This window comes from Onychostoma macrolepis, chromosome 03 (genome assembly GCF_012432095.1).
Source record: "Onychostoma macrolepis isolate SWU-2019 chromosome 03, ASM1243209v1, whole genome shotgun sequence".
Taxonomy (NCBI): Eukaryota; Metazoa; Chordata; class Actinopteri; order Cypriniformes; family Cyprinidae; genus Onychostoma; species Onychostoma macrolepis.
The window spans coordinates 27,807,002-27,828,562 of NC_081157.1; the positions used below are offsets into that span (position 1 = coordinate 27,807,002).

General features: G+C 40.8%; 1 protein-coding gene across 1 annotated transcript in view; it reads right to left on the reverse strand.

The window, feature by feature from the left end:
- The window catches only part of baiap3 (BAI1 associated protein 3), a 78,400-nt gene that overhangs the window by 38,966 nt on the left and 17,873 nt on the right, over positions 1–21,561 (reverse strand). The window contains 1 exon segment of the mRNA XM_058771053.1: positions 14,060–14,221. Coding sequence (XP_058627036.1) covers positions 14,060–14,208 — 149 coding nt within the window. The 5' untranslated portion in view covers positions 14,209–14,221.

Genomic DNA, 21,561 nt, shown 5'->3' on the forward strand with positions numbered 1-21,561 from the left:
ATGATAAATTTGAAAAATTACTGATTGGAAGAAACGTTTCAAGCTAGAATTTTCACACTTATACATACCAAAAATCAATATGAACCCTTAAGCTATATTTATTAAAAAGACGTACACAATGAGTGATTACAACATTATAGACAAATGTGTGGGTTACATACATGCTATGAAGTTAAGCGATGGACAGATATTTGTTCATAAGTCCTTTTAAGATGATTTTAGATGCATCTACATATGAAAAAAACACAGTCTCTGTGTAGTTATGTGTAGAACAAAAAGGTCAAAAGGGTTTAGAAGGAATCTCAGTTTGATCTTTGTCTTGGGAGGGGGAACCGAGGGGGAACCCACCCAACGAAGTCTCTAATAATGATTTCCATCATGTGATAGTCATGATGTGCTGTGTCTTCGACCATCAATCTTGATTACTTGCCCCAAATTTGACGATCTCCTTCCTGAGTTGAATTATCAATAAGTGTTCTTTTGTGTTAATGTTGTAAGCTGTTCTGTGAAAGAGTTGTTGGTTAGGCTTGCTTCAGACGGGCTGGTACTAGGGATCTGATTTACGGACATCCTGTTGTCTTGGGCCTCTTTGTGGAATTTCAGCTCGATGTTCTGATCGAATCTTAAATTGTCTGATTCGCTCTGATATCTTACACCGCAAGTAAGATTTTGGGCACAGAAATACTCTGTTATGCGTCCAAATTGTTTTTTGAAACTTTGTCCATGCTTAGCATGAGAATCCAACTCTTTAACAGTGTAAACAACTCTGAATGCATGAAACAGCATTATACCCCCCTTTTAAGCACTTTTTCAAAAAAAAAAAACTATTGTTAATATCACTGAAGCTGTATACACTGTGAAATGAATCTCTTACTTACATTGTATGTGCATCTGCACTTTGTTGTTTATGATGGGAGAATTCGCAAGAGTCTGGAATTCAGTCAGAGAACGCGTGCACACTCAAAACTGATGAGTTTCAGCGATGACTCATTTGAATGCCTCGGATTGGCCATAGCATTCCTAAGCTCAACAGAATTGTGTGTGATTCTTTAAAATGCGCAACACTTTAAAAACGCCTAAAATGAAATACTGTGCAACATGAGCAACTTAATTTAACAAATTAATTTGTTTGTGCAAGGGCATTTTTGTCCAATTTAGTGGCATTTTTGCCCCAAGTCCCCAGCCCCAGCCTCAGCCCCAGCCTTACACACGCTCTGCCTATATCAAAACCTGTTTAGGTTTTGGGGGATTTTAAAAAAGAGGAGGCATTGAAGGTGGTATTGAATTTTGTGGTACTGGTGGTGGAAGAGAGCGCGGATAATTCACTCTCCCCACCTGCAATCCCTGCCAATACAAGAACTCAAACCCGTAATCTTTGGGTTACAAGTCGGACTCTCTAACCATTAGGCCCTGACTTCCCCCCTTGTATTCTGGCCTTGTTTTTCATTATCATTGTTATGGTAGATCACATGACAATAACAACATGACAGATGTAGTACATCCAGATTCCATTTATCAATACTATATAGACACATTCATACTATACAGAACATACTTTTTTAAAGGTCTGTAAGTACTTTTTCAAAAGAAGTATCTACTCAGAGAGTATGCAATTTTGCATGCAGCCTTATGTTTTCCCTGTTCTTATGATGCCATCAGCTAATCAGTGTTGTCATGAGCAGCTCCAGAGTGATTAATCACGTGAGATGTTCGACTCAGGTGATTGGTTCAAATAAGTTATGGTCCGATGAGCACAGATGGCAGATATCAAATCACAGACTTGCTTGAGGTATTATAGACATTCTTGGCAACCATGCAAAATGATTGACAGGCAGAGACTGTTTCTGATTGGCTAGTTTCAGAGGCTGCTTCTCTCGCTATTTTCAGCTGTTTGCAGAGCCTAGTACTGTTAGATGGAGACAGGTAGTGATATATTTCAGTGATATCTGTCAAGTTGTGAGGACATTTAATAAGTGGTATTCAAAAAAATTTTGCTTAGAGCACATTTAAGTCTCCTGTTTCTTAGATTTTGTCTCCTGGGAAAAGACCTTAGTCATCTCCTCTAGAGCTTCAGAAAAAAATCTCCAGAGTGTCAAAACTGTGCCAAGATACCAAATTATGCTATATTCTGATATAAACTCTTAACAAACACTTCAGAATGTCAAATTCCTTCGAAACCAAATGATCTGAGCTCTGTTATCGTAATTCATTTTGGAGCTGTATACTCTTACTGTATGTCAACTACAACTGCCTCATTTGTTTCTGTTTTTATTTCTCCTGAGGAATTTTAAAGGTAGGGTATGTGATTATGGAGAGGCTAGCAATAGCAAGGTAGCTTTGAAAGCATAAGATCCCACCCTCCCTCCAAATCACTCTTCAAAGCCACACCTCCTCCAAAACACATGAACACACACAGGCAGACAGAGGCTAACCAGCGACACGATGAGAGACAGTGTTGGTGGAGGATTGAATGCAACACTGTCAGATTACCTCATAATATGAGTAAGTGCATAATATTACAATAATAACACCTTCCATTCTCGGTCGCTCTGCAATAGCATAATGGAACGCACTGATGACGTATCATGTCTTCGTGAACAGGGTGCGCAGAGGTATGCAAATACATATGTTGACAGGCAAGTAGGACAGCCTATCATAGCCCTTGGACCGAGGGATATGACTGGATGAACATTTTATAGTACTATGCCTTCCACAGATCATATATATATACGTTCAAGGGTTGTTCACCCAAAAATGAAAATTCTGTCATTAATTACTCACCCTCATGGGTAACACTTTACAATAAGGTGTCATTTGTTAACATTAGTTAATGTATTAACTAACATGAACAAACAATGATCAATACATTTATTACACTATTTATTCATCTTTGTTAACGTTAGTTAATAAAAATACAGTTGTTCATTGTTTATTCATGTTAGTTTACAGTGCATTAACTAATGTTAACAAACACAACTTGTGATTTTAATAATGCATTAGTAAATGCTGAAATTAACATTAACTGAGATTAAGAAATGCTGTAGAAGCATTGTTCATTCTTAGTTCATGTTAACTAATGTTAACTAATGAACCTTATTGTAAAGTGTTACCCCCTCATGTTGTTCCAAACCCACAAGACATTTGTTCATCTTCGGAACACAAATTAAGATATTTTTGTTTTCTTGTAGCTTCATAAAATTAAGGCTGAACCACTGATGTCACATGGACTATTTTATCTATGTCCTTACCTTTCTGAGCTTTGAACGTGGTAGTTGCGTTGCTGTCTAAGCAGGGTCAGAAAGCTCTTGGATTTCATCAAAAATATATTCATTTTTGTTCCGAAGATGAATGAAGGTCTTACGGGTTTGGAACAGATTGAGGGTGAGTAATTAATGACAGAATCTTCATTTTTGGGTGAACTATCCCTTAAACTTAGTGATTGCTATCAGGATGTGAAGAGACTTTCAACCAGCATAAAAAAATATAATAAACGGTGACCTCTGAGCTGTAATATTTTACTCCGAGTGATGCTGAAAACCAATAAGCTTGCTGTTTAAAAGTCTTTTACGTTTTGCGTCTGTGCTTGGCTTTACATCTCCAATCAAAGCTTTTAAACCTTCCTGTGCTGTTATTACTTGAAAAGTAATTGCATGGGAGGCATGGATTATTACAACTTCTGTGATTTATACGAATGCAAGTGACACACACACACACAAATAGGCACAAAGCTTATTTGGCCATCCACATTCATGTTGCTAGGAAACAGACTTTTCCATGAAGCTTTTTATTATTTTAGCAATATTGTTTATTTTCATTATTCAGACTTCAAAGGTTGTATTGGACAGCCAAAAAATGAAAAAGTAAATCATTTACTGACATATCACAAACATACACAGATACAAGTGTATGAATGCAAGGAGCTTCCCGCCGACTGGAATTCAGAGGCATAGAACAAAAAATGAATCAGATGAATGCAGCAAAATTAAATGTTAAGTATGCAATAATCATCCTTTGGTTAAGGCGACATTTAGAGACAAATCATTTTGGCGACTTCGTGCAGAAAATAAAAGTAATGCTCACCCACACAACAGGAAATAAAATTCTGGATGGAGCTCATTACCTCTGATTCCATTCGGGCCCTTCAGGTCGTACTGCATGTGATTACGCTAATTTCTAATGCGGCCGCCAATCAACCGTATTCCTCATATTTTCCGCAGTGTACTGTGGGTGCATCATAATACAAGATCTTTGTCTTAACCAGGTCATTTAGATGACTGTCACAGCTATGAAAGTTAAACATACAGGCTCCTACCGCTGTTTCTCTCACAACAAGGTGATTATATGAAGTAAACATGGCACTGAACTGTAACAGCTCCCTCTCGTCTTAGTCTTTATTCTTATGGATGATTAAGAATTGAATCTGTAATATAACGTTTTTGCTTGGTTCTTGTAGTTTCTCACATTCTGTGCTGTCATTTTTCAGTTTATTTGATTAGCTTTCACACTGAGTGTGCAGTATTAGCTTTGGACAATATGTGGTAACTGGATGAAATAGGCTACTTTAAATTTTTATATCCATTTAAAGTCACAGGCTCAAATTAGGGGTGTGCGATATAACGATTTTTGATCGTGGACGATAAAAATGTCTCCACGATTAGCTTTTGAAGAAATATTGTAGTGTCATGCTACAGCGCACATTCTGTCAGTTACAGTTCTGGCGCCTCCATCTCTATATACTGTACAACACGACATACAGCGGTAGAGTTACTCTGACAGGACACTGCACTTATTCGCGATCACAAAAGTACATTATTTGCATACAAGCCTAGCCGGTTAAATGTTTCATTCACGCGCCCTGGTCTGACGTCTGCTTTTTCTGAGCGCATACACAAGCGCGCGCACTAAAACCCTTTCAAACAGCGCCTGATTACTGTTATCTTTTGCGCTTATACTGTCAAAACATACAAGGCTTACATATAGACTCAGTTGGTTATGTCTAAAATGAAAGTAAACCGTTGAGAGAAAAATGGATTCGTGCCTGTATATTAAATGCGTGCTAGTCTTAAAGGGACAGGAGAAACATGCAGCTAAAGGGATAGTTCACCCTAAAATTTTATTTCTGTCATTATTTACTCACTCACATGTTGTCCCAATCCTGTATTAATTTCTTTCTTGTGCTGAACACAAAGTAAGATATTTTGAAGAATGTGGGTAACCAAACAGTTGCTGGTCCACACTGAATTTTATAGTAGGGAAAAATCATATGGAAGTCACTGTGGACCAGCAACTGTTTGGTTTTCCACATTCTTCAAAACAGCATTTATGTTCAGCAGAAGAAAGAAACTCACTCAGGTTTAAAACAACTTTTCAGTAAATGATGGTATAAAAATAAAACACTGACAGAATTTTCACCGTTTACCTATAACTAACTTTACGTTAATAAAACAACAAAACACAAAGAGAAAAATCACTCACTACTCTTGACTGAAAAACTTTTATACAGTTGCTTTAGGAATCAGTCTATATAGTGTTTTGTTTTTATATTTGTTCATTCAATTTCTTGAATGCTCCTGCTAAATACACCTATTGCACCTGAAAATAAAGCACTGTTTGTTTTATCTGTATATTATGTGTATTTGTAATGTGTATCTTTGTTGTTATTTTTTAATAAGAAAGATAAAAAAAATGACAAAGCTTTTTTATCTTCGCCCACTTTGGCCTAAATATCTGCCATTCTTTTTTTTTCTTTTTTTTTGTTACCTTGAAAGGCTTTGTCTTTATAATAAGGAAATTATTAGCATTTTTCCTTTGCTTTAGAACTATATACTCACTTATAGACCAAAAGTACATAAACATTTTGTACAAAAGAACAAAAACAATCACATTTTGTCATGTAACATATCTGTAATGATGTGATTCAGAAAAAAGCTTGTGGCGGAGAAACCCTCCACCTCTTTCTCCTTGTAAAATGATGACAAATTGCTCTCTGTGTGTTTTAGTTTGAGCTGCGGTCTGCGGTCGGCTTGACGATACAAAATAAAATGTTCTCCTATTTGCTGTAATGATCAACTCAAATTACTGTGCATGATTAGATACTACCAGGACAAAAAAGCTATTACAAACTGTCTGATCTAATCAATAACTGAAAAATAAGGGAAACCCTGCTCTGATTCTGGAGATATGAGACATCAGTGGCTACAGAACTGAAAAACAAGTGTATGTACCTGCACAGAGGAATTATTTGGGATTAATCCAAATGTTCAGAGATTTGTTTAGTCCTGCTTCTCCTGTATTCTCACGCAATGTGTTATTATTGTCCTGTCACTCAACATGGGTCAACACCATCAGACACACAAATGATTACAATTAAGAATAAGACTACAATATACTTTCAAAGTGATTTTCAGCTCCATCGGTCTATTCAACCCCATTTGTATTACATTTTGCATTTTGATTTTCAGGTTTGCTATTAATAGGTCTTACAGTAATTGGCCATTATTATAAATTATCTACAAAATTTTAAAAAATTATGATTTTTTTGCTATACAATTTCTATGATGGAGATGACATATTATGGCTGTTACACGCAAAATATAATAGTGGCACTTTGCAATAAGGTTCCACCTGTTAACAGTAGTTAACTACCCAAGTTAAAGGAGTAGTTCACTTCCAGAATGAAAATTTCCTGATAACCCCATGTCATCCAAATGGTTAATTTCTTTTTTCAGTCACAAAGAAATTAAGGTTTTTGAGGAAAACATTCCAGGATTTTTCTCCATATAGTGGACTTCAATGGTGGCCAACTGTCAGGGATCGGTCGAGAGATGAGGCGAGGACTCAAGTGCAGGAGAAAGTGGGTCTTTTAATAATAAAGTGCGACAACAAAAAATGAACAAAAACCACCCCGAAGGGGAAAAACAGGTAGGCAGGCAGAGGACCACAGCACAAGCAAACAAACCCACACACGACATGAAACATCCGACATCAAACAACGAAACAGCACAGGACTGCAGACACCAGGAGACTATATGGGGAGCCAAACGAGGAGGACACAGGTGAAGTACACAAGGCTCCCGAGGCAATAAGCCATGTGCTAACACACACAGTGACATCTGGTGGCCAACCAGGGCACACCAGCAGGGCCGTGACACAACCCCCCCTTTAAGGAGCGGATTCTAGACGCTCCACACACTAAAACTGAGAAGAGGAAAAAAAAAAATATGTCTAGGAGAGCGGTGGGCCGGGGGCGGATAAGGGGGAGAGATGGTGGGCCAGGCCCATGTAGCGGCAGAGGGGGACCTGGGGACTGAGGCAGCGCCGGCGGGATGGGGACCCAGGGCAGAGCCCGCGGCCACCACAGCGGTATGTGTGGATTTGCCACCTGGGAGCAGGCAATGACAGGCTCTGCCATTTGGGAGCCTTGTGTGCGGACACCGCCGCCTGAGGAACGTGAGCGGGCACCGCCGCCTGGAGCCTTGTGTGCGGACACCGCCGCCTCGGGAGGAACGTGGCGGGCACCGCCGCCTCGGGAGCCTTGTGTGCGGACACCGCCGCTTCGGGAGGAATGTGTGCGGATACCGCCGCTTCGGGAAAATCGTGAGCGGCCACCGCTGTTTCGGGAACCTTGTGAGCGGGCACCGCCGCCTCGGGAGGAACGTGAGCGGGCACCGCCGCCTCGGGAGGAACGTGAGCGGGCACCGCCGCCTCGGGAGCCTTGTGTGCGGACACCGCCGCTTCGGGAGGAATGTGTGCGGACACCGCCGCCTCGGGAGCCTTGTGTGCGGACACCGCCGCCTCGGGAGCCTTGTGTGCGGACACCGCCGCCTCGGGAGGAATGTGTGCGGACACCGCTGCCTCGGGAGGCTCGTGAGCGGGCACCGCCGCCTCGGGAGGAACCGCCGCCTCGAGAGCCTTGTGAGCGGACACCGCCGCCTCGGGAGGAACGTGAGCGGAAACCGCCGCCTCGGGAGGAACGTGAGCGGGCACCGCCGCCTCGGGAGCCTTGTGTGCGGACACCGCCGCCTCGGGAGGATGTGCGGACACCGCCGCCTCGGGAGGCTCGTGAGTGGGCACCGCCGCCTCGGAGCCTTGTGTGCGGACACCGCCGCCTCGGGAGCCTTGTGTGCGGACACGGCGCCTCGGGAGCCTTGTGCGGACACCGCCGCCTCGGGAGCCTTTTGTGTGCGGACACCGCCGCCTCGAGGAACGTGAGCGGAAACCGCCGCCTCGAGAGCCTTGTGGCGGACACCGCCGCCTCGGGAGGAACGTGGCGGAAACCGCCGCCTGAGGAACGTGAGCGGGCACCGCCGCCTCGGGAGCCTTGTGTGCGGACACCGCCGCCTCGGGAGGAATGTGTGCGGACACCGCCGCCTCGGGAGGCTCGTGAGCGGGCACCGCCGCCTCGGGAGCCTTGTGTGCGGACACCGCCGCCTCGGGAGGAATGTGTGCGGACACCGCCGCCTCGGGAGGCTCGTGAGCGGGCACCGCCGCCTCGGGAGGAACGTGAGCGGGCACCGCCGCCTCGGGAGCCTTGTGTGCGGACACCGCCGCTTCGGGAGGAACGTGAGCGGAAACCGCCACCTCGGGAGCCTTGTGAGCGGACACCGCCGCCTCGGGAGGAACGTGAGCGGGCACCGCCGCCTCGGGAGGCTCGTGAGCGGGCACCGCCGCCTCGGGAGCCTTGTGTGCGGACACCGCCGCCTCGGGAGCGCGAGCAGACCACGCCGCTCGCATTGACATCAGTGGGGGTTCCTGCACGCTTCGTATCAGCCCGGGACGCTCTGGAAGCGGGCTGGAGGTATTGGGTGCGGCAGACGAGGCCTCTGACACCCCTTTGATTGCCGCTGGGGGCCCTGCAGCTTCTGCAGCTTTGTCGGCCACCACTGGAGGTGCTGCAGCTTCGGCGAGCACTGCCTGAGGCACTCCAGCTACCCTAGCTGGGGAACGTGCCAGGAACTCCACAAATTCCCCAAACGTCAGGTGGTCCAGCCCCCTCATCCTCCACCATTTGAGGGGCTCCTCAAGGGCACTATTGAAAAGGTCCTTGAGGGCCGCATCATTGTACCCCAAACCCTCTGCTGCACCACAGAACCTCAGGGCAAACTTCCTCACATCAGTGCCCTGCTGACGGAGGGAGCTCAGGGCCTGGAACTGGAGGATGCGTTGGTAGAGGGGGCTGCTGACGTTAGAGGCTGGTGGATGGTGTGAGCCCATTCTCCGCTGAGTCCTCATTTGGCTGTTTCGTTCTGTCAGGGATCGGTCGAGAGATGAGGCGAGGACTCAAGTGCAGGAGAAAGTGGGTCTTTTAATAATAAAGTGCGACAACAAAAAATGAACAAAAACCACCCCGAAGGGGAAAAACAGGTAGGCAGGCAGAGGACCACAGCACAAGCAAACAAACCCACACACGACATGAAACATCCGACATCAAACAACGAAACAGCACAGGACTGCAGACACCAGGAGACTATATGGGGAGCCAAACGAGGAGGACACAGGTGAAGTAACTGAAACAATAATGAGATAACAAGGAGGGTGGGGTCAGACAATAGACAGGAAAGCACATGGCACAAACAACAAACAATAAGCCATGTGCTAACACACACAGTGACATCTGGTGGCCAACCAGGGCACACCAGCAAGGCCGTGACACCAACGGGTTGAAGGACCAAACTGCTGTTTCAATGCAGCTTCAAAGGGCTATACACGATCCCAGCCAAGAAATAAGAATCTTATCTAGCGAAAAACAATCATGAACATAACAAGACATGAACATCTTGGATGACACAGGGGTGAGTAAATTATTAGGAAATTTTTATTCTGGAAGTGAACTAATCCTTTAATATGGACTAACCATTAAAAATGTTTATTAATCTTAGTTCGTGTTAAATTCAACATGTACTAATATATTTCTTAAAGTTGTATCAGTATTCTTTCTCTTTCTTTCTTTCTTTATAAAGCACTTTCACACAACTACCGGTTGATCCAATGTGCTGCATTATTTAATGAGCTGACACAAACTAACAATGAACAATAAACCAATTGTAGCAAATATTAATTAATATTGTAACAAATATATTGCTCTTTTTTATGTCAGTTGATGCATAATGGGACGTTATTGTAAAGTAATGTACAAAACATAAGCATAAATGCATCAAATTATTGAAAAAAAACAAACAAAAAAAAACCTTGTTGAATTTAAAGCATGTGAAATATGGAAAGAAGACCTACTTTGAAGACAGTAAGAACTACTTTGAAGCATATATTTTTTTTAAGTGTTGACAAAAGGTACCAATACAGCTATGAAACCTTATAAAAAATATGTATTTTTAAAAAAATAAATAGTAGGCCTAATATATGAGTGATAAAATAGTATAATAATACAGTAATCTCTCAAGAATCTGTGCCTGGCATTGGGATCTTACTCCACATAATCGTTTTCAAACATTTCCATTGATCTGTAGATCTTACACAGGCTGTAATCAGGGTCACCTGTGATGTGAATAAGAACGGGACGCTCCGCACTGCTTTGTATCATTTGCATAATATTAATGAGTGAGTATCTGGGTTACAGGTATTAGTTCTCTTTGGTGTTAATGAAGCAGACAGACAGCTTTCTGCAGACCTAATGATGGCAGTCATATAGCCGAAGGCAACGGCGGCTAACGCACTTCAGAGTCTCATAGGAGACTGACTGAATCCTGTCTAGTCCAGCTGCTAGTAAGGAAAACAATGGAGGGATTGCGTGCATTGACCGCTGCTAGTTAAATCTGGCCGGCAGTGACAGCAATCACCCTCGCATACGGTATAAAAAACATTAGCGAAGAAGGGTACATCAAATCAAGCGCAAAACAATCATTTAGTTCAGCTCTGCACATAACAGGTGTTTTTCCCTCCTAGACAGAAGAGGTGCAGTCATTAAAAATAAAGCAGCTCATATTTTAGGAGCAGCTGTGATAAACAGACGTGTTTTGGTTGCTATAGAAACCTCAAGGTTCATATGCCCATCATTACGTTTGGCTTTGAAATCAGTCGAAAAGGAATCAAAACAAGACAGACAGAGAGGACGGCTGAAAAACAATCGACTTTGTTTACCTACAGCAGTGAACCTGTTCTCCACATACGTTTGTGGATGTGGAGCTGATCATGTAGCACTGACGGTCATGTGACTTAGGACAAAATAAGTCAAAGTGATGTCTTTACAATTAAAAAGTGGCAAATACGCCAGATAGGGTAAAAAACATGTTCTGTTCTTGTAACACCGGTGGAGATGTGCTGGAAAACACTTAAGCCGTGTTATATTTATAGCCTCTGGTGTTAGGACTTTCTTCGCCTTTTCGTGAAGATCAAACTGCTTTGCATTATCGTTCTTTGCTAACCACAGAGACCAAACCACTTTTATCTTTGCTGCCTGGAAATTGTCTAAAAAAACCTGGCCTGAATGGAAAAGAAAAAGCCTGGTAATACTACACTGAGCCAGAAAGGTAATTGTTGCATGATCCGCACAAAGGCCGCCTTATACTGAATTCTTAACAACGATAAAATTGAAATGTGATAGAGCAAGGTGTCAAGATTGAGTCATTCTCAAAGCATGAATGTACTATAGACACAGTAGGCGTTCAAGAGCTAAATGAGTCACTGGCCTGTTCATGGACAGTCATGCCACCATCTGCTAAGATCTGGAGGAAGTTAATAGATCAATACAAAACTCGAAGCATTAGGAACATTAAAACAATTACCCTCCGTTTGTTAAGTGTATTAACCTCTACTGTATTACTCTGTAAAATAATGGTTGTTAAAGCAACCATGAAATTGTACTTTGTGGGTGCAATTCTTTTCTGAACTGAAGTATAATATTAACACATAGGACATATCGAAGTGCTCATCTTTTTTAATTAGCCTTTAGTTTACACATCTGGTAAAACCACACTTCACAGGTTGATTGTGGACAAAAAAATAACAAAATGCAGCCTCTTTCTTAGCAACCAATCAGTTGATGAGAAAGGAAATTAAGAAAGTGCTTGCACAAAGACACACCAACATGATTTGCTGTCGCTTCTAGTTAGTGGCAGATGATAAAATATAAATTTGTGGTCAGTACATTATTTTATATATATATATATATATATATATATATATATATATATATATATATATATATAAATGAGTGCTGTCAAAGTTAACGCGTTAATAACGCGTTAATAACGCGTTAACGCAAAATCATATTAACGGCACAAATTTTTTTAACGCGCGATTAACGCAGCGCGTATTTTCTGTTTGACCCATGGCCCAACCCCTAGTTGGAGAAATGGAGATACACAGTGTTGCCAACTTAGCGACATTGCAGGCCCCTTTAGCGATTTTTTTCCCTTCAAAAAAGCGCCCAAACCTTATTTCGTTTCTGAGAATCGCCGGTACTGCTCTCCCAGCACTTGCGCGCACCTCTCTCTCTCTCTCTCTCTCTCTCTCTCTGCGTCTCGCGCGGCAGAGAGGAGCAGCGCTTTAATTCAGTTATACACAGATATTATGTTGCTTCTCTAATTTTAGATGCAAGTATAGCCGAAATCACAGCACAGATATTGTCTTTATCTTATGTGTATTTGATTTCATCAGACGACGGCTCGATTAGGATTTTTGTGCAGATTAACATCTTGGAAGGGAGAGCTGGTTATGTCTTGATGGGTCGCGCGTTTCAGTCACTATTTCATATTCATTCCGTTGTTTGACAACAGAAACAGTAAACTATACCAATGAAAACAGTTTTATTGAGAATTTAGCTTCATCAAAATGGGCACAGAGAGAGACTAACTAATGTAATAATAAATAATAAATGTACATTTAGCATTTTCAGAAGAGCTGCCCTGTCATGCAAAAATCTAAACATGTTTGTGTTAGTAAATTGCTCAGTGCAAAGAAAGAGAAGTAATGGGAACCTAGTATTTCTTTGTTCTTTCTTCATGTGTCTAATAGACATGAACAAGTTCTTTGAAAAACATCTATGACCTTTGAAACATCTCTCGTCTTCATGCATTATGTTGACTATGGTTTCAATAATAAACATACATGTGCATAAAGCATCCATATTTATCCATGCCCATGTTGATTAGAGTATTACAAACTTGAAAAGTATTAATTTAAGGTAAATTTAGAACAAATAAAAAATTTGCAATTAATTGCGATTAATCTCGAGTTAACTCATGACAATCGTGTGATTAATCACGATTTAAAAATGTTTAATCGATTGACAGCCCTAATATAAATTATTAGTTTTATTCAGCAAGGAATGCATTAAACAAATCAAAAGTAAAGAGATTTACACTGTAACAAAAAAATCACAACAAAATTTCAACCAAAATATTAAGCAGCACAACTGTTTAAAACTGAATAAAACTATTTATTCAAGATATTTTTATAAGAAGAATGTTTCTTGAGCAGCACATCAGCATATTAGACTGATGTCTAAGGAAATATGTGACACCGAAGACTGGAATAATGGTGCTGAAAATTCAGCTTTGCATCACAGGAATAAATTACATTTTAAAAAAATTTGAAAATAGAAAACTGGAATTTCGAACTGTATTTGAAATTTGAAATGCGTTGCCAATGTTTTACGCATGTGTCAGTGTGAGAATGTAGGCCTCCACAGCCATGGCCTTTCCGAACTTTCTTCCCCACTTCCTTAAACATATTCACTTTTTCCACTGTCATCTTCGTCTTGCTTTCTGGGAGGTTTGAAAGGCACTATTTTTTGTAAAGCAGCTTTGGAACAATACATTGTGAGAAGCACAATACATACAAATACAAATTGAATTGATTTCATTGTTTATTTAGAGATTACAACTATTCTCTTCTTTAGAGAACATAAATCTTTGTACTGGTGCTTTACAGCAGTGGTATTCAGTCCTGGACTGTGTTCTGCTTCATAAGGTAACAAGACGTTTTCTAAAGTACAAACAGAGTAGCACTGGTGAACAAAGAAGCAGGTTCAGAAGTAAACGCCCTTTAGGTTGTAATGGAAGCCTTAATTTTGAGAGAGTGAGCTCTCGTGGTACAGACTCACCTGTGTACTATGGTGCCAGAGCGGCGGGCGAGCGGCGGGGGACTCCCTCCAGCGCTGGTGCCGGCCGGTGGCTCCCTCCTGGTCCTCAGGGACTGGCTCCTCTGCACCTGCCTCAGCACACTGCTCTTCAGATCCAGCAGTGTCGACATGCTCGTTCACTATCTGCACAAAATACCACACACTGCATCAGCTACGCCACAGGAGGGGTGGAAAGGTGACAGAACGAGGGGACGTGTGGGGGCCATTATCAGAGAGCACTTCTCAGAAAGGCGGGAGCGATGAAACAATTAACCCAGCGACCACCTCTCGGGCCGACCATTGGCTGTGCTCACAACGGGCACAATGAGTAATTACAGGCATCATCCCTCCCTCTCATAATCCAGTTATAAACACACTTTGCATAGGGCACACGCAGCTGCTGTCCAGTGTTAATTGACGTCTGTGTCAGGCACATTTGTCTTCAGCCACAGCGAGCGGTCATCGGTGTGAGAAGCGAAGCCTGCAATTACTCTCAATGTCAAGACGGTGGCGGATTTTTTCAGCCGACAGCTCAGATGTGTTGCAGACAGAGATTGTGAGAATTTGGCACAGGCTCTTAATTCTGTTATGACTGGAACCAGTGGTTTAAACTTTAGGCTCTTAACCCAAGGAGAGTCTGAGAGCGAAGAACAGCCACTTCTGGGTACGGACCGAGAGTGACTCACTAGTAAGCCACATTCAGTCATATTTCTGGGAAAAGCGGTGGCATACAGAGAGAAAGAACCATGGGGTGAAAAACAGAGCGTAAGAGATTGACAGAATGAGTGGCGGAGGATAATTTTGATTGAGATGTCACATGCAGATGTACAAACGGTTCTTTCATCTCATGACAGTCTGCCTTTGTCAAATCTCTAAATGTTACGAGGAGGAGTTCTGAAGCCCACTGTCGTATCAGTTGTTTTCTATACATCAAAGACATGCAAATATGACTCTACGTTTACATGTCACTGGTACATTATCTCACAATACTACATTGGATTGTCAGTTTTTTGGTTAAGGGCATATTTTTCTGAAGATTTAGCATTGTAAATCAGTGAAGAAAGCACTGACCAGTTTGGACCATATTATATTGCATCATGTTTTTCAAGCTGTTTACTATAGTCCAGCTTGACCAACTCTTAGACATGACCTGCCGAAACTAGCATGAAGTTGCCTCAAAACACCTCAAAATAAAAGGGGAATTTATGCTGATTACCAATTTAGCTAGTTTAGTCCATTTGCAGGGTTGATTTGAAATCCACCCAGCTGAAAAAAACATCTTAAGCCGGGCTCACACTGTGCGATTTTTTTTTAAAGTCATTTAGGATTGTACTTGTCAGACTGTACGAACATGATGATCATGTCACACTGTGGGATCTCAGTTGTCATAAATGTCAGACTGTACGACAGTCGAGACGAGTTAAAAACGGGTGCGCGCAAGAAAACTTGTCCGGAGTTTTACATTATCAACCCATACACGTCCAGTGACTGCGAACTGAATTGCATGCGGGACCGAAATGTTGGCTATCATGAAAAGTATATGAATGGCAGCAATACCGGCGTCAGTACCGGCATATTTAAAAATAGTGTTTGCAGCTCTACACACCCACATGAAAACAGCAGGGCAACCAGTGTTTATATAGAAAACATATCAGGTGAATTCCGTGAGCAGAGGACGGGAGCGCCGGAGTTTATGGCTGATAGAATAATTCTCTAGCATTAATTCGGCTCATACCTTGTCTTGAAAAACGGAGACAATTTGACATTCATCATAGGGGTAGTCACACTGCAGGACTGTGTGCCAAATCTTCTGACACTGCCAGAATTTCGTCGGAGGTGAAATTTGATCGCAACAGCCATTAATTGGCTGTCTGTGAACACGTTAAACCGGCGATCAAAGACTACAGATTTTATCCTAGGATTATAGGAATCTTTTAGGATTTTCAAAATTTGTCTCAGACGACCAAATTGTGGCCAAAATCGCACAGTGTGAGCGGGGCTTTAGCCTAATCCAGAGTTTGCAGAGTTTGGCTCTAACCGGCCCAACCACACCTGTCTGGAAGTTTATAATGATCCTGAAGACCTTGATTAGCTTGTTCAGGTGTGTTTACTTGGGGTTGAAGCTAAATTTTGCAAGACAGTGGCACTTCTACAAGAGTATAGAAGACCAACCCTGCATCCCAATGTGCATACTATCCACCCTATCTGCCCTAAATAATATCGAAAATTACTAATATCACATAGAATTTAGGATGGACAGTATGCAAATTGGGACACAGGCCAAGAGGTGAAACTCTGGTGCTTTTTGGGTAACAGCCACTAGGTGGCGCTTCGGTAGCACGGCCTCCATTTTGGAGTGAAAATTCCAACTGGACAACAGCACAGATACACAGAAATAGACAGAATAACAACGAAAGAGAAGTCAAAGTGGAATAAAAGAACGCTATGTTGGGCAATCCACAGTGTGACTGTAAAAATCTTGCCTTTCATCGTTTTTTCAAAGACCTTGACAGGTGATTATTCACAAAAGTGGAAAAATATTGTGTGTTTTGAAGTGGGACATAGCGTTGTCTTATGCACCTGCTAACTTCAACTGTTTTTAGTCTAGTAGTAAACTAAAATCCTTTTAGGAACTGCAGGTCCTAGCCATAGAAAACATAATAATGATTTATATGGACATGACACAAGTTAGAATGAGCTTATGCAACTTTACACATTTACGATTACTATATTATTATTTACTATTACTCCACTAGGTCTGAATATATAGTACGTTTTAATCCCCTGGAACACACTACAAACATGATGAGAACATGATGCATTGCTGTGTCTGTCATAATTAAATAAATAATTTTGGAGAAAGTGGCTGTACGTGTTTACAATTTTTGTTTAGAATCTTCCTTTAACGGACATTAATATGAGACAATACTGCAAAAACAGTTTACAGTCAAGCTGTTATATTCCTGATATATATTTATTGTCCAACATTCCTAATTTTTCTGGGTTACACTTTATTTTAAGGTGTCCATAATACAGAGTATTTACATAGTTAAGTACTTAGCAGTAGCTATTGTACTTACATAAAATAAATAAAATGTACTTACCATGTAACTAAGTTATGGAACAGCCTGTACTTATAGTTTGTAATTATATACATGTAATAGGCAGCTACTGTTACACATATGTAACAGACTGAGTCTGTTAAACAGCTACTTATGTAACCAAAAGATTGTTACATGTGTGTTGCAGACTTTATACAATGCAATTATAAATGTAAGTACACAGACATAAGCTACTTAAAATAAAGTGTATCAAGATTGTACTTAAGTGTACAAATAGCTGTGTAACAGTAGCTGCCTATTACATCTACATAATTACAAACTGTAATAAATGTAAGTTACATAACTTAGTTACATAGTAAGTACATTTTGTTTCATGTAAGTACAAGTATTTAATTAGTTAATTACTCTATTATGACACCTTAAAATAAAGTGTTACCATAATTTTAACCGAAATTGACATGGTTTCTAGAGAGCAAAGGTTTTGTGTAAAAAAAAAAAAAAAAAAGGGAAGACTTAAACACAAAGTCTTTAAAATAAACTGTTAAAAGGATTTGATGATCACTAGTCTAGTGATTGTACGTTATTGTTGTCATCGTTCAGGTTGTATTTCAGCTTTAATGTACGGTTTTTTAAACAAAGCAGCTGATATTTGCCATAGCGACAGCAAGAAGCTAGTGAAGTGCCAAGTCGCTTTCACTCCAAAATGGTGTCAGTATACGTTCTTCGACTTCTAGGAGCAGAACTAGACAGCCCTGTTTTAGCCTGAGCTGGTTTGCTGGTTCTAGCTGGTCTCCAAACTTGGTCAGCATGGTCGTCTGACTGATTTTAGCAAAGATTTGGACACTTTTTAGCTGGTTACTTGGGAAAGTAGCTAATCGGCACTAAATGACTTAAACACTAACAGACTTTCAAGTCATTCCAGATGCAACAAAAGGCCAATTCACACCACACAGAAATACCAACAAACAAGTCTGTCGGAGTGTGTTTGATCAGTGTGTTACCCCTTTCTGTGACTGTTGCCATAGGTGTTTGTTTTACCCAGGCTGAAGATGTTTAATCAGTGTTCGTTGGGTCGTGAAATGTCTGAGCAGTTTGATACGATTTTCCAACAAACAACAACAAACTCTGATGTAATCTGACCTGGCCACGAACCATTGCCATGACAATGAGGCAAGACTGTGAGTTGGTTGCTGGTCACGCTTAGCAAATTATCCTTAAAATGGCAGGTTTCAGGGCAAACCGAAACTGATTGGGGACCACCAAAGCAAAATTTTGAAAGCTTTCCGACTGTAGCTCTCTGCATAAATTCTAGTTGGCTTCGCCATAGCAGTAACCACGGCATCACCCTCTTTCATTTTATTTGGCATATTTTCAGGCAAAGAATGACATGTAAAATTTTGATTGTGGTTACAGGTTATATTTTTTCCCATCAGACTTACTTGAATCTCTGACTCGAAGTTTGTCGGTGTCTGTTGGTGCAGTGTGAATATGATACAGTGTGTGTATTGGCCTAAACATGTGCCTTGTTGCTAAGAGATGTGTGACAAATGTAAACAATGTCCTTTAAATCTGGCTCAAAATATAAAACATGTTTGATGTCTGACGACTGGATGAAATGATAGTCTGAAAGTAAAAAAAAAAAAAATCAGTGCCCATCATACACTACAAGATTTTCTGTGAAACTCAAATCTGCAGAATGGCTCTGACTTTCATCAATGAGCGTCAACTCACTCAGACTGTAAAAAGGGGCAAATATTTGGGCGAAAATGGTTTATTCCAGCATTTAGTCTGCTTTAGAGTTTTTTCTTTTCCAGCAAGCCAAGCCTATTTCTGGTTTCTCTCAGCTTGATTAACCCTGCAGGACAAGAGGAAAGGATATGTTTGTTTTTCCCCTTCTTTTAATCTGACCAGACGTGCATTAAGAAATGTTGAAAGTAGTCCATCTGAATCCCAGCACCTTCCCGACTCCCTCCACAGAGCAAATTCCACCAGTCGCTGTGCTGGAATCGAGCACAATGTGTATCGAACGGCACCGCAGTGCATTCACCTGAATTCTCAGCTCTTACTGGTGGCAATTAGCACCAGGCCACCGAGCAGCTGCTTCCCAGGTGAACTCATTTCAATTACGCACTCCGCCATCTGAATTGAATGTCACTCCGTCTCAGTCATCAGCTCCCATGAAAGGCGAGAACTGACACGCTACCAAACACAAGACAACAGCTGCCAAGGGAGCGCTGCCATAGCCGAGAGCGGGAACATCGGCTCCTTCTCACCGGGTCGTCCCCGCTGAGCCTCTGTCCCTCGCAGTGACTCTTGGGCCACGTGAATGACACCGCTGCTCAATAGAGAGACGGTAAGCCTGGCAGTCAAAGGCTTCTCCGCTGGGGACGGAGGGGTCTCTATGGTAACGGTTGAGCGAGAGGAACCGCCAATGCAGGTACACAGGATTCAACAAAAGCTGCACAAATCATGCTTTTGTTTTGCACATATCACAGTTAAGCTGGCAATGGCGACCAGGGGATTCTGGGAAAAATTCACATCGTCTTCTATTCCTAAACTCGCATGTAAAAGTTAAGAGCGCACCCATCAGATAAGCAATATCGCTGATATGCTTCCCTCCTTGGCTTCATATTTATCGATTTCAATTTCGCCAATTGCTACCAAATTGTTATATTGATTTCATAATCTTCTTTTTTCATAGATTCCTACTCTCATTCATATACAAAGGCTCAGCGACTGCTTCGTTGTATGGATTTTCATTCTCATTCATAGAGATGAGTTAACCTTCTGATCTTTGTCAAGCAAAATGAGGCAGGGCTGCTGCATAATGCTCTCACCAGGCTGACGGGTGCCCATTCCTCAGCCTTCATTTATTTGTGGCAATTTTTTTCTGACAAGATATGCCATCCAAGGAAGAAGACCTTTCAGACTGCAATGAGGTTCTCCAGGTCAGTATTTATCTGTTTTATGCCATATGTCTCTAAATAGACCATCTTTAGGGCCCTATGAAATCCATTTTATATTTTCCCAAATTCCATTTTCCAAATTCTCAATTTATTAATTTTTTTTAATTCTGTTTTGTTCTGTTTTAATTTTTCTGGATTCAGTTTTTTCTCTTTTTTTCCGTTTTAATTTTTTTAGACTCTGTTTTAATTGTTAAATTAAATTGTATTAATCAAAAAGCATGTAAAATTAATTGAAACCATGAAACGTACAAATTTAACAGCAATTTATAAAAAGGTTAACAAAAATTAAATTTTTATGGCCCAGTGAAATACTTTTTTTCTTCTTAAATTTATTTTTATTTTTTACCAAATTTATTCTGTGTTTTCTGTTCATTTTCTGAATTCCATTCCAATGGTTTCGTTGAATTTTAACAATCAAAAGCATCTCTGAGTAATTGATTTTATTAAAAACAATATTATTGTTTTATTTCTTTTTTTTTTAAAGAAATACTGTGTTGTGTATTTACAGTTTTTCTGATAAATAAATTCTAGTAAATACTTTTTCTGGTAAATATTCCTTAAAAATAATGTTTTAATAATAATTTGTTAGTATGCCTTGTGGTTCTATCCTTACATTAAGTAATATATTTCTGTCACGGTTTCTTCAATTTAAACCAAACTTTTATTTTGACGGGTTGCTATGAAGACTTCTATGAAGACAATAGGTTTCAATTTGTATATGATATGACAATAGTTTTACTCAAAAGAAATGGTAAAATGCTCATGAAGTGACTAGAGATTATGTTTATGTTCATGCACTCATATATTGAGGAGGCAGAGGCTGAAAACACCGCGAGTGTCAAGTGCACTTCAGTATGTGTGTAGTAAATGAAACCGTGAGTCTGTGCCATTCATTCACACGGAGACATGCAGAACATAAAGGGTTTATATTTAAATAGAATTTTTGTGGCTTAATATTCACAAACACTAGTTCATATCGTGTTTTGATTTGTGTACTGACCTACTTTCGATTTATTCATCCAAAATTTGGCATATTCCAGCGACATTCCGCGTTATACAGTAAACTCCATTTTTCTGACTGGATTCCGTGATTCCATCCATGTTTTCTGCATCACGGAAATCATAGGGCCCTACATTTTGAATGATTCTGGCATCACATAAATGTCTGTTTTGATTAGATTAGATTAGATTAGATTCAACTTTATTGTCATTACACAAGTACAGGTACAGGGCAACGAAATGCAGTTTAGGTCTAACCAGAAGTGCAATAGCAGCAAGTGCAGTATATACAATGGTTGAATAAGTGCAGGACAAGGATATGTACTGAATATATGTATAAATATATATAGAAAGATGGTTATTAATATAAACAGAATTTACAGGTGAATATGTATAGTGAATAAATATACAGAAATTTACAGGTGAATATGTATAGTGAATAAATATACAGAATTTA